The sequence below is a fragment of the Struthio camelus genome, chromosome 7 (genome assembly GCF_040807025.1).
Source record: "Struthio camelus isolate bStrCam1 chromosome 7, bStrCam1.hap1, whole genome shotgun sequence".
NCBI classification, from domain to species: domain Eukaryota; kingdom Metazoa; phylum Chordata; class Aves; order Struthioniformes; family Struthionidae; genus Struthio; species Struthio camelus.
The window spans coordinates 12,482,899-12,497,808 of record NC_090948.1 but is presented as its reverse complement, the minus strand read 5'-3'; the positions used below and the strand labels follow the sequence as shown (position 1 = coordinate 12,497,808).

The 14,910-nt window shown below is 40.8% G+C and overlaps 1 protein-coding gene across 1 annotated transcript; it reads right to left on the bottom strand.

Annotated features, from left to right (window-relative positions):
- Positions 1 to 4,216: 4,216 nt before the first annotated feature.
- On the bottom strand, positions 4,217 to 14,421 carry SMNDC1 (survival motor neuron domain containing 1). The gene is made up of 6 exons (XM_068949650.1): positions 14,322 to 14,421; positions 13,918 to 14,037; positions 9,603 to 9,745; positions 7,428 to 7,589; positions 6,783 to 6,936; positions 4,217 to 6,007 (listed from the first exon to the last, which is right to left on the bottom strand). The coding sequence occupies exons 2-6, from the start codon at positions 14,035 to 14,037 to the stop codon at positions 5,870 to 5,872; spliced, it is 717 nt and encodes a 238-aa protein (XP_068805751.1). The 5' UTR covers positions 14,322 to 14,421; the 3' UTR covers positions 4,217 to 5,869.
- Between the last annotated feature and the right edge of the window lie 489 nt (positions 14,422 to 14,910).

Sequence of the window (14,910 nt, the reverse complement as noted above, 5' to 3'; positions counted from 1 at the left end):
CAGCTGCTTAATGGGACTCTGCGTTGACTTCACTGGGACCACACAGGCAGCAGAACATTTCAAAACGTGGCCTGTTGCAAACCAGGGTATTCGAAAGCGAAGCAGGCTTAGTGGGGTGAGCTGATTAATTTGTCTTGAACAAGTCACTCCACCTCTTGGTGCCCCTATTTCCTTACACCAGACTACAGTCCACATTTTACAGGTGCTACAGCCATGTGGCAAGGCTTCCTGTTAATATGGCACTTTCAGCAAGGCACAGGATTAAATTTGGTTTGTTTTCAGCTAGCCAAGGGAAGGTAGGTGGCTTCAGGACACTTCTAAGGAGTGTAGAATGGCCCTGGCCAGGGCTTTTAAGGCCATGAAGGTGCTCACATGTTGGAAGCAGTGTCAACTGAGCAAAGAAATCAAGCAGAGAGAGGAATGAGGAGTCAGTGGCTCTGAGCACTAGTAATAATGCTAGATCTCACCTCAAGGGTGCTCCCAGCATGGAGTTTTCTGTCTACGATTATCTGGGATACTCCATCATATTGAGCTGAGTGTAGCATCTGTGGATCTGGAGGGCACTATGGCACTTCCTGCTTCCTTCCAGCAAGCAGTGGCTCAAGCCTGCCTCCTCCACAAGGTGTTAATTACAGAGGTAGTTTGAGAGAAGCCAGATTTAGCATTCATCTGTTCTTCCCCCTGTGTTTCCCAGTGAAAGAAATGTTGGCCAGAGAAGCCACTCTTTGCATGCACAGTTAGCTGTAGGCCAAATTCACCCCTTTTGTAACGTCCCATTGAGTTCATGAACATTACAACAGGGCTGCATTTCAGCAGGGATTAGTTTTTCTCTTGAGGGACACTGCAGCAAAACAGGCTAAGCCAGCAAAGTAATTTAAATCATTTTATGGTGGTTTTAACATTGTGGTTGCTAGTCAGAATGTATACAAAGTTGTATCACATTAAGGAATACACTTGGGCTACCAGGGATTTAGCTAGTATTCAGTGTAGCTAAGGCTAGGAAACTTTCCGTTTAACTCCTTTCCCCCCCCCCCCCCCCCCAAAAGACTTGTGTTAATGAGTTTGGAGATCTCCTCCTCTCCCCTTGGATGGACTTGATTGGGAAACTAAAAGCTGTCACCCCCCCCCCCCCGAAGCAATGGGCAACTGTACAATATAGCACTTACTTACTACCTTACAGAGCACATGTTAAAAATGTAGTATTTAAAACATAGCATGAATTGTGACATCTTCCAATCTAGGCCAGAACAAGACATTTCCAGGCATATTCTGTCAGCATGCATCCTAGGAAAGCTTTGTACTTCTCAGTGACCTGGGGAATCCTTGTGAAGTAAGTTCAGCTTAAAAGGATGATTGTTTTACAAAAGGGAATAATTTGAATGCTTTTGTGTAGCACAGCCTTCAGCTTGACTCTAGGTTTTGACATTTCAGTCAAAAGCTGCTTAAACAGATCTTAATGGGTAGCTAGTCCAGTTCTGTGCATTAATGTTTACTGTAGTTCTGATGCAACTGCCTCTCCCTTGTTATACTCCGAGTTGAAATGAAGCTTTGTAGAGCTCAGATAAAGTCTGGACAAATCACAATTGAAAGAGCGACACCAGCTGCAAGGTACTGATACTTCAAAAGTTGGGCCTGGCTGGAGCACGTTCCCTGGTATCCCATGCTTGTTGTGAGCATAAGCAAAAAGCTGCCAAGTACTGATTCAAGCTAGTAGAAGAACATCAATGGGAAATGTATGTTTGCACGTTTGATTTTTTTTTTTTTTTTTTTCCCCTCTGGCCTTCTAAACATCTCCGGCATTGAATTGTAATCTTGTAAATTTGAAATCCTATGTATTTACAAATCTCTTGGGTGTCAAGCAGCTACAGAAATGCAAGTTAAACAACAATCTGAACTCTGGTTAAGAGAAGGCAAAGGAGAAATGGATTTTTATGCCATGAAACGTGTACTTGCCAGTATAGTTCCTCTTTCCTGTTTGTATACAGTGCCTGAAGCATCTGATAAAAGCTAGTAATCTGTTTGGAGCAAGGACAGATGTGACAGCATGATTCCAGCACTTACAGTTGTTACTCTTAAGACTGTTCAGATGTAAATACTTGAGAGTTTTACCAGTTACTGAGCAATCTCAGATTTGTGAGTCAAGTTTGTGCTGTTACAGTTTTCCCAACAGATTACAATTTGTGTGATTGCTGCAGGAACTGGATCATCTAGTACAGCCTCCATCTGCTTTGAGGAGGAAACAGGCCTCACTTGCTCCCTATCTTGCATAGCCCCCTTCTCTGAAATAAATTCTGTATTCTTTGACAAAAGAAATATTTTTTCTAAAGTGTTTCTAGCTTAGTGTGAATTTATTTTTGTTTTTTTCCTCTCTTCCGTATCAGTCTTTTGTAAGCATCCTTGGTGTTTTCCTGTAGTGAACCCCCCCCCCCCCCATACATGCTGCAGCTACTTGCTGCTTTGAGAAGCAGAGTAAGACACATACTGATTAGCACTCTACCTGGCAGAAACTTTTTTTTTTTGGGGGGGGGGGGAGGGGGGCCACAAAAGTCTTGGGCAAGTAAAGTACTCAGAGATGATGGCTCATTTTTCCATCATTTGAAGATGAGTGTTTCCTGCTGTGGATAACTGTAATTTTGTCAAAAATATACAAATAAATTTTATGAAATCTTATATAGATCAAGTAGGTTTTATTCCTCTGTATTTATCTGATTTCTGAGATACTGAACACTTCCCCCTTCATTTCAGTGTTTCTGCTGTACTGTCTGCTTTCTAATGCAGTTTTGCTAGCACTGTGGTAATGTTTATTTTGCTTGCAGAGGGAACCCAGAATCAATGCAAAGTGTGATTTCTAGAGAATGAACTCTCTTGTTTAGACCAGCTAATAAAAGTGGGAAAGAAGGGGGGAGGAACTCAATCCCATACTTCAGGTTCCTTCAGCTGTTGTAAAATATGGCTTGTTGTTGTTGTTGTTTTGGCAATCACCAGTAGTGCTTAGTACTCGCATGTTATATCTTATGTGACTTTCCTAAGACACCTTACTAAGGCAGTGCTCCAAAGCCAGACTACACAGTGACCTCCCCCCTCCTCAAATGACATGAGGAATAGCTGCATAAACAAGTTCATCAATCAGTTGGGGTTTTTATTATTATTATTAAACAGTGGTCTAAAAATAGTCCTTCCCATAGATTAGACCACCACAGTTACAGTGGTTTTACAGTGTCACAACCTATTCCAGGTAAGAAAAAAAAAATCTTGTATCAAAGGTTTCTTGCAGCAGTGTCCAACAGAAAATTACAGCTGTGTTCATTAGGCAGTCCAGTTTAGGAGAGAGGTCACTAATAGATTAGTCAAAAGAAATAGCACTCTTCCTTCAAAAAGCCAAAACAATCAGCTGTGTACTAGTTTAGCAAAACTTTGATCCCTTCCCAAAACAGAGCCCCAGGAGACCAGCTATTTTTACCTAGGGCTAGACTGAAGGCTCCCCTATCCAGTTCTGTTCTGGCAGCTCACTGTACCTAAGTTCTTTCCAGGACTAGTGAATGAGCAGTCCTGTGATAGACCGCTTATGACAGTGAAAGATGAGCCAGCCTAAGTGCATGTAATGCACGGTTTAAGTAAGTCTTTCTCAGAAGGCTGTGGTGGTGGTGGTGGTGGTGTTGTTTTAACACAACTCCTGTCACATGAAGTTAAGGGACGTCTCACCCATCTTTCTCAAATTCCAGTTTTGTATACTTCCAACGTGTTTCCTGTTCCAACTTTGAAAAGATACTGCTTTTGGTTAGTGACAGTGCTACAGTCCCTCAGCCTTCTGCCAAAAACAAATACTTTCCTCAACACACAGCTGCATGTGTTGCCAAACTCGCACCTATTTGATGCCGCTGCTGAGTTACGTCTCTGTAGGGTGCAGGCTGTAGTACAAACTCCTTTCAAAATGCAGTGGGGTCTTACAGTGAGCTAGTCTGAGGAAAGTTCGAGTCGGTCTTTGCAAAAGAAAGTTTAAACCCCCTGCTACCAGTGAAGATCCAGGACTCAGGCAAAAATCTATTTAATTTTGCAATGACAGTGAAGAACTTTTGCTTCATTTTGAGTATCTCATTCTATATATCCAGCATTTTCTGTCTTTTATCCCATCAGAAAACTCTGTACTTACTTACCCTTATCCTGATCACTTACTGTACCAAGCCACGTGCACTTTTACTTTGCCAAATATATCCAGGAGATTTTAAACACTTTTATTTAATAAAAGTTAAACATACAAAACTGAAATTAACACACTTTGTATTCATAAAAATCACCTTCTCCCATTAATAGGGAGAACCATTTTCTATGTATGGATTCTAAACTACCAGTTGCAGAGTTTAGCTTGAGTTGTGACTCAGGTAACTGATGGATATTTCCACCAATCAGTGCATCAACAATTGCTGACGTGACCTGATCTAGTTAACAAATTACAAAATGAGCTACATTAACATAATATACAGGGAAATAATGGTCAGGGTTAATGGACAAGAAACACTCTTCAATTACTTAATGGGGGTATATAGCCAACGTACTCTTGTCCATTAACTCAGCCCTAGATTTTACAAAAATAATATCTACATTGTATACAGGGCTACCCATTAACTTTTTTTAAACACATTACGGATTCAGAGATGGCACCGCTACCGTAAGTGAGAGACAAGTAGTAACAAAGGAAAGCAGATCACATATATAAAATACAAAAATGCAAGAGCTTTTACACGTGGTTTCCTGAATAAAATTGAAGGGGCTCAGCAGCGCTTTAATACAGCTGAAATTACAATGAACACTAGGGCCAATCAATTATTTTAGGACAGACACTTCAGACTAACCTTTACTTACTCACAACTACGTAGTATCTAGGCATTCTTATCAGCTATGCTTCAGTTCTACTTTACTGGGTGGAAAAAGCCCAGACACAAGACTTTGTGTTCAAGATCTGAAACCACACCAAACCTACCGGTTCAAGACCTACAAGAGGTGAGATGATGACTCATGTCCAAAGCATAGTCACCTGAACTTTCCCAACTCTCTGATCCTCGTGTTTTTGATTTTGTTTTTTAAGTACAATTCTCTACTTTGAAATTGGACTTTAAATACCTTGTCCTATGGTCTTCTGATTACATTTCAATAACCTCCTGTTAAAGTTTGATGAGTATAAAAAAAAGATATATCCTCTGTTTAACTTCTAGCACAGGAAATTCAGACTGGAATTAAAAGTCAGATTTATTGTTTCTAGCACATGAATCATCATTAGTAATAAAGATTATCGGCCCTGTTCTGCCCTCATTCACAGCTGTACAAATCTATCTTCAGTGGATTTGTAAGGGAGTAATTTAGAACTTCCTTAGCAATTCCATTTGACATATAAGCTATGATGGAGTCCAGCTCTCTCTCCCAGAGCTGTACCAGCTCTGTAATGCTAAATTTGTCACTGAGGTGAGCAGACAGGACTGTGACTACAGAAACAAGAGAGAGGCTGTTAAGGTGCCATTTTTATACCACCACTTTTCTTAAAGATAAGGAAAAAAAAAATTCACTACCAGTATGAATGGAAGATTCTGGAGAGCAAAGTTTCAGGTAACTACTGCTTTCAGAGTAACAGGTAACTGCAGTTCACGAAAGCATTTACCTGCAGAATGTATTCTAATGCAACTACAAAAAGTTTAACAATTAGGGGAGTCAAATCAATAGTTGGAGATTTAAGGCTCGTATCAGCTGAAGCCAAAGTGATGGTGACAAAATGGACTACTCACGATGTGTCAACAAATAATTTACTTTTAGAAAAATATAATGATAAAAAGATAAGTGTAAAGCCCTGCAGAGATGAAGTTTCACCTTTTCCCCTCTGTTACTGTGGCATCAAATGCCTGACATTATATTTAGAGGTATCTTGATATTGTGTCATAGGTTTGTCTGCAATTCCGCATGTTCCAACTCCAACCTTGCCAGTTACACTCTCAGGGGAAGCAAAAATACTCCTCTTTACCTGCAAATGAAACAGAAGACAACACTCCTAGTTAATTACTAGCTTGCTTTTAAAAACGAGCAAATATTAATGTTTAAAAACTTTCAAAATCCTCAACATCTTACTCTATAGACAGGCAGGCTTTCGCAAGGCTAACTTATCCGTGGCACATTATCAGCAGGTGAGACAACAGAATTGAGAAGTTCCTGGCACCCAAGTACTGGCTGTGATTGTAGCACTCAGGACTTTGCTTAGGCCCAGTGATCTGTGATAATGAATAAAATTCACATTCCTCATACAATGATCTGTGGTAATTGTTCAAGAGGAGGACTGAAGTTTTAGCACCATCTCCAGCAGACCTTGTTCAATCCATGACAAAATGATGAAGTAATGCTTTAAAATGTCTCTGCTACCTTTTTTGCAATGTGCTTACTATTCCAGGGCAATAATTTAGTGTTGCATCTACATCATGAACACAGCCAAAAGCTGGGCCTGTTGGTCCAGACAGGCTTTCCAGATCTAAGCCCCAACAAACACTACCCTGCAACTCCAACAGCAGACCCAGTTCGCCAAGGTAAGTGCAAGCTCAGACTCATTAAAAAAAAAAAAAAAAAAATTTCTCCCAAGCCATGCAGTGCAAAACCAGGCCTTTAAAGCGCACAAAATACCAACATGCGCACTTCAAAATCCTGAAGGTGAACGTGTTACTTTTAAAAACTACTTTCTCCTCTCCCTCAAGTCACCAGACAAAATTCCGTATCTCGCTATTATTCACATGTTGACAAAACATACAAACCTGGCCTTTTTTGTTTTTAGAGTAGGCTCTGTTGTTGAATTGTTGCCACTTGACTTTCTGGTCCTCTCGTTCCTGTTCAAGTTCTTTAATTCTCTGAGCTTTTTTCAAAGCTTTCTTCTTTTTATACTCTCGTTGCTGGGCTATCATTTCTTTTCTGGAGGAAGGAAAGGAGACATTCTATGTTTGTGCTTTTTTCCTTCTCACTAATTAGTTTTGAAATTTACAGAATCATGCAAGAAACAAAAATCCCTGTAAGACAGAGACATGTACAATGGTTTTTCATAGGTGACAAAAATCAAAGCTTGTAAATATTCTCCACTTCTAGGGAGGGAAAAAAAAAACCCAAGTCTTTCCATGCATAAGCATTACATTGCTCTTTTATACATCTGAGCATAGTAATAAAACTGATTGAGTCCGTGTCAAATGCAGCAAGCCACGGGCTTGCAGATAATTCATTTCTGAAACTCAGAACGTACCTATCAGCACTTCTAAGTTTCAGAAATTTCTCTTTTTCAAGCAAACATTTGAAGATATTAAAGAGATGCATAATTTGTAAAAAGAGATTCTATTTCATTAACCAGTTTTTATATAGTTGTAAAGAAAGAAAAAAAAAAGCTTTCAGGTACATAGCTGTATATCACTTACTTGGACATGGGTTTGTTGCCACTGTCCTCTTTTGCTTTCCTTCCCTCTTCCACAGGCTTGAGGTTGAACAAAGGTGTAACTTCAGCATTGCCATATCCAGCAAATGTGACTGCAGCTGTTCCATTCTCCTCATCTATTTCTTCGATTTCAGCTTCATAGCACCTGTAAAGATATCATGGCTGTAAGCATGTGAGTAAAGGTTTAATAAATACTCAGCCCTCCAACACCTACACTTGACAGCCAGTTAATGGCATTAAGTAAAAAAAAAAAAAAAACAAAATTGCAAATATCAACCTCCAGTTTTAGGGACAATATACAAATCAAACCAAGAGATTATGTTTTAAGGTCAGGAGTACACAAGTACAAAGACTGGAATCTGTCACATTTGGCCTTTATCATCAAGAAATAGTGGTCTTACAGTATCAAGACTAATAATAAATACTTGAGCAATCTAATTGGAAATCCTGATTATGTTTCTATGTTTCTATGTTTCTGGCAGGTCTATGGGATTGATAAATGCTCTCATCAAGATACTGCATTCACAGAATGCAGCTTTCAGGGAAGTCAGTGAGGGGTTTTACAAAACGTCTGTCTGTGACGGGAAAGGTTTGGTCCTTTTTCTCCATAGGAGAAAGAGTTAGGAAAACAAGCTGAAGCATTCAAAATATTCTCCTTGTAACATGTACAAATAAGACATTTTATTTTCTGATTCAATATGGCAATTCTGAAATTTCAATGTAACAGAAATCAGTCCATGTTTCATATTTATGCATAAAACATTTTAATCAACAAAACTGGCCTCATATTGAGAAAAGGGCAAAAAAGACAAATGGCATGCACTGCCAAAAAAATGTAATTGTTTTGAGTCTTGAACTGAGAGGAAGAGGACAAAGCTCTCTACCTCTGAGGGGAATAAAATTAGCTTTTTACAGACAATACTCCAATTAGCATCTAGTAAATTAGTTTCTTGTGTAATTTTAGAAGCCAACCCCTTGAGCTGAGCTAGATGTTAATGCTTTGCACTGTATGAAAATAGACAAAAGCCCAGCTTGAATGTGGCATGAGGCATTAATCTCTGACTAGCTGTTCATGAAATACTTGTCATTTTAGAAATGTTATAGCTGAAGCAGGGAAACGAAAACAAACGCATATCACCACCACCACCAAAAAGATGCACTACAAGCGAAGTCCAGTACCACATGCCTGATCTGCCAAAATTAGAGGCACTTCAGTGGACACTCCATTATGTCCTTTCCTAAGCTCTGGTTCTCTAACGTGGTGATCAGAGTAAGAAGAATGACCCAATAGTGATTTAAGATAGTAAGATTTATTTTGAAATTCTTACAAAAAAGCATTTTATTTATTAATAATCAGTGGCAGAAAAACTGTTCCACCTTCAGCTTTGTTTTCTATTACGGCATCAACAGTTACGTCAAATTTCTACATGGTACTACTGTGTTAGTAGAATGTTCTTGAACAATAAAACTCTTCTGCCAGTGGTACTGCATGAGGTATTAACCCAGTGTGAACACTGTAATTAAAAAACTTGGGATACTTATAAATTTTGCAATAGGGAAAATAATTTTAGAATATTTATTTCAAACATTATGAATTCAGAATGAGCTCCTTTGGTTCTCACAAATTCCACAGGTTAATGCAATTAAGACTAAATCCAAAAGGTTCATTAACTTCATAGTTACATTAGATAGCCAGCTCATTCACCCAAAAAAACCGTTTCCAATTAGAAGCTAACTTCCCATTCGTGTCACAAACTGAGATGCTGCAGGCGTTTTTCTTGAAAGTGATCAGCTACAAATATAGGAATATAATGATGAATTATTCTATGTTCTGAAACCTTTAAGAAACACTGCCTGAACAGATCAATTCGTGAAAGCCTGCTATTTATTACATTAGTAAATGTTAATTTACCAAAGCTACCCTAGTTTTATAAGGTTAGTGACTAATAAGACACTTCCAGAAAGTGACCCCAGATCTCTTTAGTTTTCATCTACAATACTGACCTTTAATAAAGGGAATACAATGATAGCTACTATCGTATTTTTTGCCTCATTTCCTTTTGCTGTCAAGTTGCCCTAGTGGGCGGTTCAAGCTGAATGAAAGTCTCTTACCATTGTACTATTTCATGTAACTGTTAGAGAAGTTTTCTACACTTACTGTCCATCTTCACTCCATATTGCCATGCATCTATCCCCAACCTTCCAGGAGTGGCTGGGCAGAGCAGAAGCAGAACTGTCAGAACTGGCAAGAGTCTCTGAAGGTTGTGTTGAAAGGAGATCTTTGGTTAATTCTATGACTTCCTAAAAAAGACAAACAAAACACAAAGAATAATCTTTCAAACTGTTACTGTGCATATTTTTACCCAAGTTTTTTGAAGTTACTGTACTAAATACATAGCTGATGTAGACTTTTAAGCTTTTTAATCATTTAACTAAACTTGCTCATTGCTGATATAGATTAAAAAAAAAAGTATGCTGTTCACTGTATTTCAGTGAAGTTAGCTGTACCCCCACAAAAATTTTTTTAAAGTTGTTCATTATTTCTATAGAATATCTTCCTAGATGAATTGTTTATCCACAGGCACAGAAACACAGCTAGATAGTCGCGGGGGGATGGAAGGGAGGCAGGGAATCAATGATGCGACTCTTTGTACATGCCTGCATCCGATGCTTTGTTACTAGCCAGAAAACATACAAGAAGCGGCAGAGCAAGTAATCGGTGGTATAGTGCTCTGAGGAAGACAAAAGGTAAGAGGACATAACAATTTTTGTTCTCTGTCTGTCTGGCAGCTTCTTGCATCTCTTCCCATTTGGGACTGGCTGGCAATATTTATACATAATAACCTACAAAACGCACAATAGCTGCAAGTATAATTGGAGCGTCAAAGCGAGGAAACATTTTTCAGTTTACTCAAAAAGCATGCATTGGTGAAGCACCTAGAGACAGGGTGGTAGAACACCTCCCTCTTCCAAGACCCCCCGCTTGGTAAAGCGCTCTTCTCTAAAGAGCATTCAGATGCATATGAAAGAAATTGACTTCCTTAGTCATTTTGATTTAAGCGCTTGTTTTTGCCTGAATCCTCTCAAAATTTCAGGTCAGGTCTTCCCTTGCTATTCCAATAAGGCAAATGAGAATAAAAAACGCCTTTTTTTTTTCCGAATGCTAAACAAATTCCTCCAGTTCTTTTGAACGTTATTCATTCATAGACAGGAGCATGCAAAAAGCCCACTGCAAAGGTCTCATCCACGTTATATTCCTATCTTCCAACATCAACACCACTGATTTTGACTACTGAAAAAAGGCAAAATATGTAGGTGCCAGTACCTAAAAGGACATTTGAACTTTCTGCATAAGGCAAAGCAACTCTGCAGTTCTCCAAGAAGAAAAATTTTTCAGTGCTTAAAGAGTATCTCAGTATGAATTGTCATCACTCTCGTAACTAAAGATCAATATTTAAATCAAAGGACGACTACAGATAACCAGTGTTCAACTGCAGCTCAGTGGAGCCTGAACTTTTCTCACAGCCTCACCTCTTAGTTCAGCTAGGGGCTTACAAAGGCAAGACAAGCTCAGGAAAAGAAGGTGGTAAGTCTTCATTCCCCAAGAACCTAAAGGATCACAAGCAGTTCCCAGACAGCAAGCTAATACAATGTGCACTTATAATGTGTTTGTATTTGACAACTATGCTACTGAGACAAGCGGCCTAACGATTTGTTTCTCTTGCAGTAGTTAACATCCAAATTTATCAACAGCTTCATAAGAAAAGTTCTGCACATGCTTTGTTCTAGAGGAGCTGCCAGTGACTGCACAGTAGGTTTGGGAACCATGGGTTTTGATCTGTCTACTGCAATACTACACGTGAATCAGAATTGATTTTGATAGCAAAGTTACTTAGTTTGAGGGAGCTCTTCAGAATACACTGCATTAGCCTAACTCTCCCTCCCAGATCTGAAATTCCAAACAATTTGTCAACATAATAATATTCTGCAAATCCAAGGGGCATCACAGTTTGAAATAGGCATCTAACTCAGCAGGTCAAATACAGCAAACCAGACAACAGCTACCTGAAAGAGAGTGTTTCAGTTATGCAGGCTACCATTGTAATATGAAACTTATTGTTGACTTATTCTTGCCTCCTTCATAAATGGTTTATTACAGAATTCAACATGAATAGTTTCAGACAAGTCTGCCAGGAGTTCTTCGGCTTTGATAAAGTCACTTAAGCAGCAAACTAGAAACAGCAAACTTCTGGTAAAAATCTTCATTTGATATCCACATATCATAATGCTAAGCACATATAAAAAGACAGAAACATTAATCTTATGGCAATTCACAAGATAATTCTAAAGAAGTCTTTAGGGGAAGCTGAGTGGCTTAGTGAAAGGAAATTTCTGAACAAGAGTTAGGCTACCAAGAAAATTCAATACAGCCAACCGAGTTATACAGTATGACTTGCTGCCACATCCCCTGTGACATGGAAGTGCAACCCACAGAGAACAGCAGTTTGAGTTTGCCAAATTTTTTCCTTGCCAACTGGACTTTTCTCGCTCAGACAGAGCTGTGCATTCTGGAATGCAATACCCACAATATCATCTCCAGTTAAAGAAGATGACAGCTAAGATCAACTCTGGTTCACACAAAAGTTAAGTTTGGCCCTGGGCTGCATGGACACTATCCTAGAAGTGTTTCAGCGAAACAAAAGAAGAAAAGCTAAGTATTCGGAAACATTTCTTGTAATGCTTATTTTGATCCTGTTACTCAGGAATAAGCTGAGTATACTAAATGCACCTCTAGTGCATCATTTCTGACACCTGCATAGTGCATCACTTATTTCTGATTAGAAAAAAAAAGTTTCAGTTACATAGTAACGTTCTTTTTGAGCAGACAAAAAGCTATGTAACTGGGAGGCTAAAGACTTAGAAACATTTTTACAATAGGTTGGTTGGCATACATTAACTTTGCAAAACATTTTCTATGTCATTTTCAAGGTGGAACATACAGATATAGCAAACCTTTTGGGGACGAAAGTGTAAACATCTTCCCCATTCTGCGCAGAGAGCTTTTATAAAAAAGTTTGCAAGTTGTCCTTTCACATCAATGATCTCTGTATATCAAAGCCGAGATCGTGCTGGTATCGGAAATGTGATCCCATATGGGTTTTGCTGTGTATTTTAAAAATATAAAAATATACACATGCTTTTAACAGTGTACAGCGAAGTACATTAGATGATCTACAAGGTGCCCTATGGGCACAAAGCCTTTACAATTTAAAAGGAATTCTAAAGATGACTGATTTGAAGCACTTGTATTTTGGTTGAAGTATCATTTCTATTGCTGTTATTTCCATTCTGAATAGTGGTTACGGAATTTTGTACTGGGCAGTTTTATATATATTTTTTAATTCTGATACCTAAAGCAACCCACAATAGAAAAGCAGCAGCATTTTTGCACTGACATGCCAAATTTGTACTGTACTGCTGTTTTCTTATATGCCAATGTGTCTAGTATACACATAAGAATATAAAAGACTACATATCACCTTATAATTAGCCTGGCAGTCTTCCTATCACTGAACAATATCCTAAGGACCAGAAATGAGTTTTACTTCTTGACAATGCAGTAAGTTCGAATGGTTAGGAGCTGCAGATACCAAATGAAGGACAAATCTGATTCTCCCTTCTCATATAAAAATCTTAACACAATCAAGGCTTAGATATACAAGGAATACAGAATTACACTCCAGAGCTTGTATAATTGTAAACGCATGTAACAAATAAACAGATTCCGGATCAAATGAATTTGACAACTCAAGAATAAGTAGAAAGGTAAAATGTTAAGCCCAACCATTAGGCTTCAACCTAGTAGAAATAACAAGAATAACAACATTGTTTAATCACTGCATAATTTTATTTGAACATTTTATCCCTCATCAATATCTAAAATTTAGTTTTCCTTATTTTTGATTTATCGCAGTTCTGATACTATCTCAGCCAAAGGTTAGCAGTTAAAGCGGAGAGAGATCATTCTAAGGAATGTTTGGAAAAAAAAAAAATAAAGAATGAGAGAGAAAGAGACAGCACTGGCATATCTTTCATCGCTCTCTCACTCCCTGGAAGCTAAAAAACACAATTGTTTCCACCAACTTTTTTCTTGTCCTACTGACTTCTAGGCAGATTTTCAGCTTTAGTGATGTTCTAAAGAGAAAAGTTATTAGCTGTATACAACCTTTGCTAAAAGTTTTAAGCAGAAGGGTTTGCTACAAATGATAGTACATCTTTTTGAGTATCCGGGGAGACAAGATTTAAAATAGGCCAAACTTTGTTTTTTAACAACCATACCACAACGCTAGCAAATTATATGAAAAGAAAGTAATAATCCCATCAGGTATTTATTTTTATTGCAGTGCGAGCATCTAGGAAAACAATCCCTAAAGACCTAGAAGTTTCAGCTACTCATGCCCTTAAAGTCTCACCTGTAAGTCTTTCTTCAGTTTTAGCAGGTCTTCATTTTCGGCATTCCCAGATAAGGCAGCCTCCACTTGCTGAAGCTGAGCTTTGTAGCTCGCTAACTGCTTAGCGAGGTCTTCCGACATCTGCAAGAAACACGCATCGCGAACAGGTTTACCCTTTCCTAACCCACGGTCCGGCAGTGCCAGGGAAACGGCGCCGAGCGGACGCAGAAAGCATTGGAAACGCAACTCGCCGAGTTTGGATAACGCGCGGTTCAACCGCCGCAGCCCCCGCGCCGAGGCTGCCCCGCCGCAGGCCGCGGCGCCCCGGGGCCGCGAACAAAGGGGGCGGCGGAGGGCCCGGGCCGGGCGGCGGCTCCCGCCCGGCGGCAGCGGCGGGAGGGGAGGGAAAGGGGGGGGGGTCTCACCTCGGCGGGGCCGGGGCGGGGGGCGCCGCTCTCGGTCCCGTCGGGCCGCGGCCGCTTCCGTCTCGCCTGGCCTCGCCGCGTCGCCTGGGCCGCAGGGAGGGGGGGGCGGGGGGAGGGGCGAGGCGCTCCGGCGGGCGCCGACGCTCGCGAGAGCGGCCACGGGTCACGTGCCGCCGCCCCGCGCCGTTGGCCAGCGGAGCGCCTCGCTGCGTCACGCGCCTCGGTCACGTGAGGGGGGGCGGGAGGTTGCAGAGGGGGGGCATCTCGCCACCGCGTGAAGAAACGAGAGCGGGGCGGGGCCAGCGCGCAGGCGCGCCACGGTTCATCCGGGCACCTGCTTCGCCGCGGCGCAGGCGCAGTGACGCGCGGCGGGGATGGAGGGAGCCGTTGGGCCCGGCCTGGAGGGGCGCAGCGAAGGGCGCCGTTGGCCCGGGCCCGGGCCCGGCCCGGCCCGGCTCAGCCCGGCCTGGCCCGGCCCGGCAGGCGGCGGCGGTGGTGGTCCCGGTCCCTGTAGTGCCTGCCCCGCGGGGCCGCGCCCTGTTACTCGGGAGCGGCCGGACACCGGCTGAGCGTTGTTAAACCGCCGCCC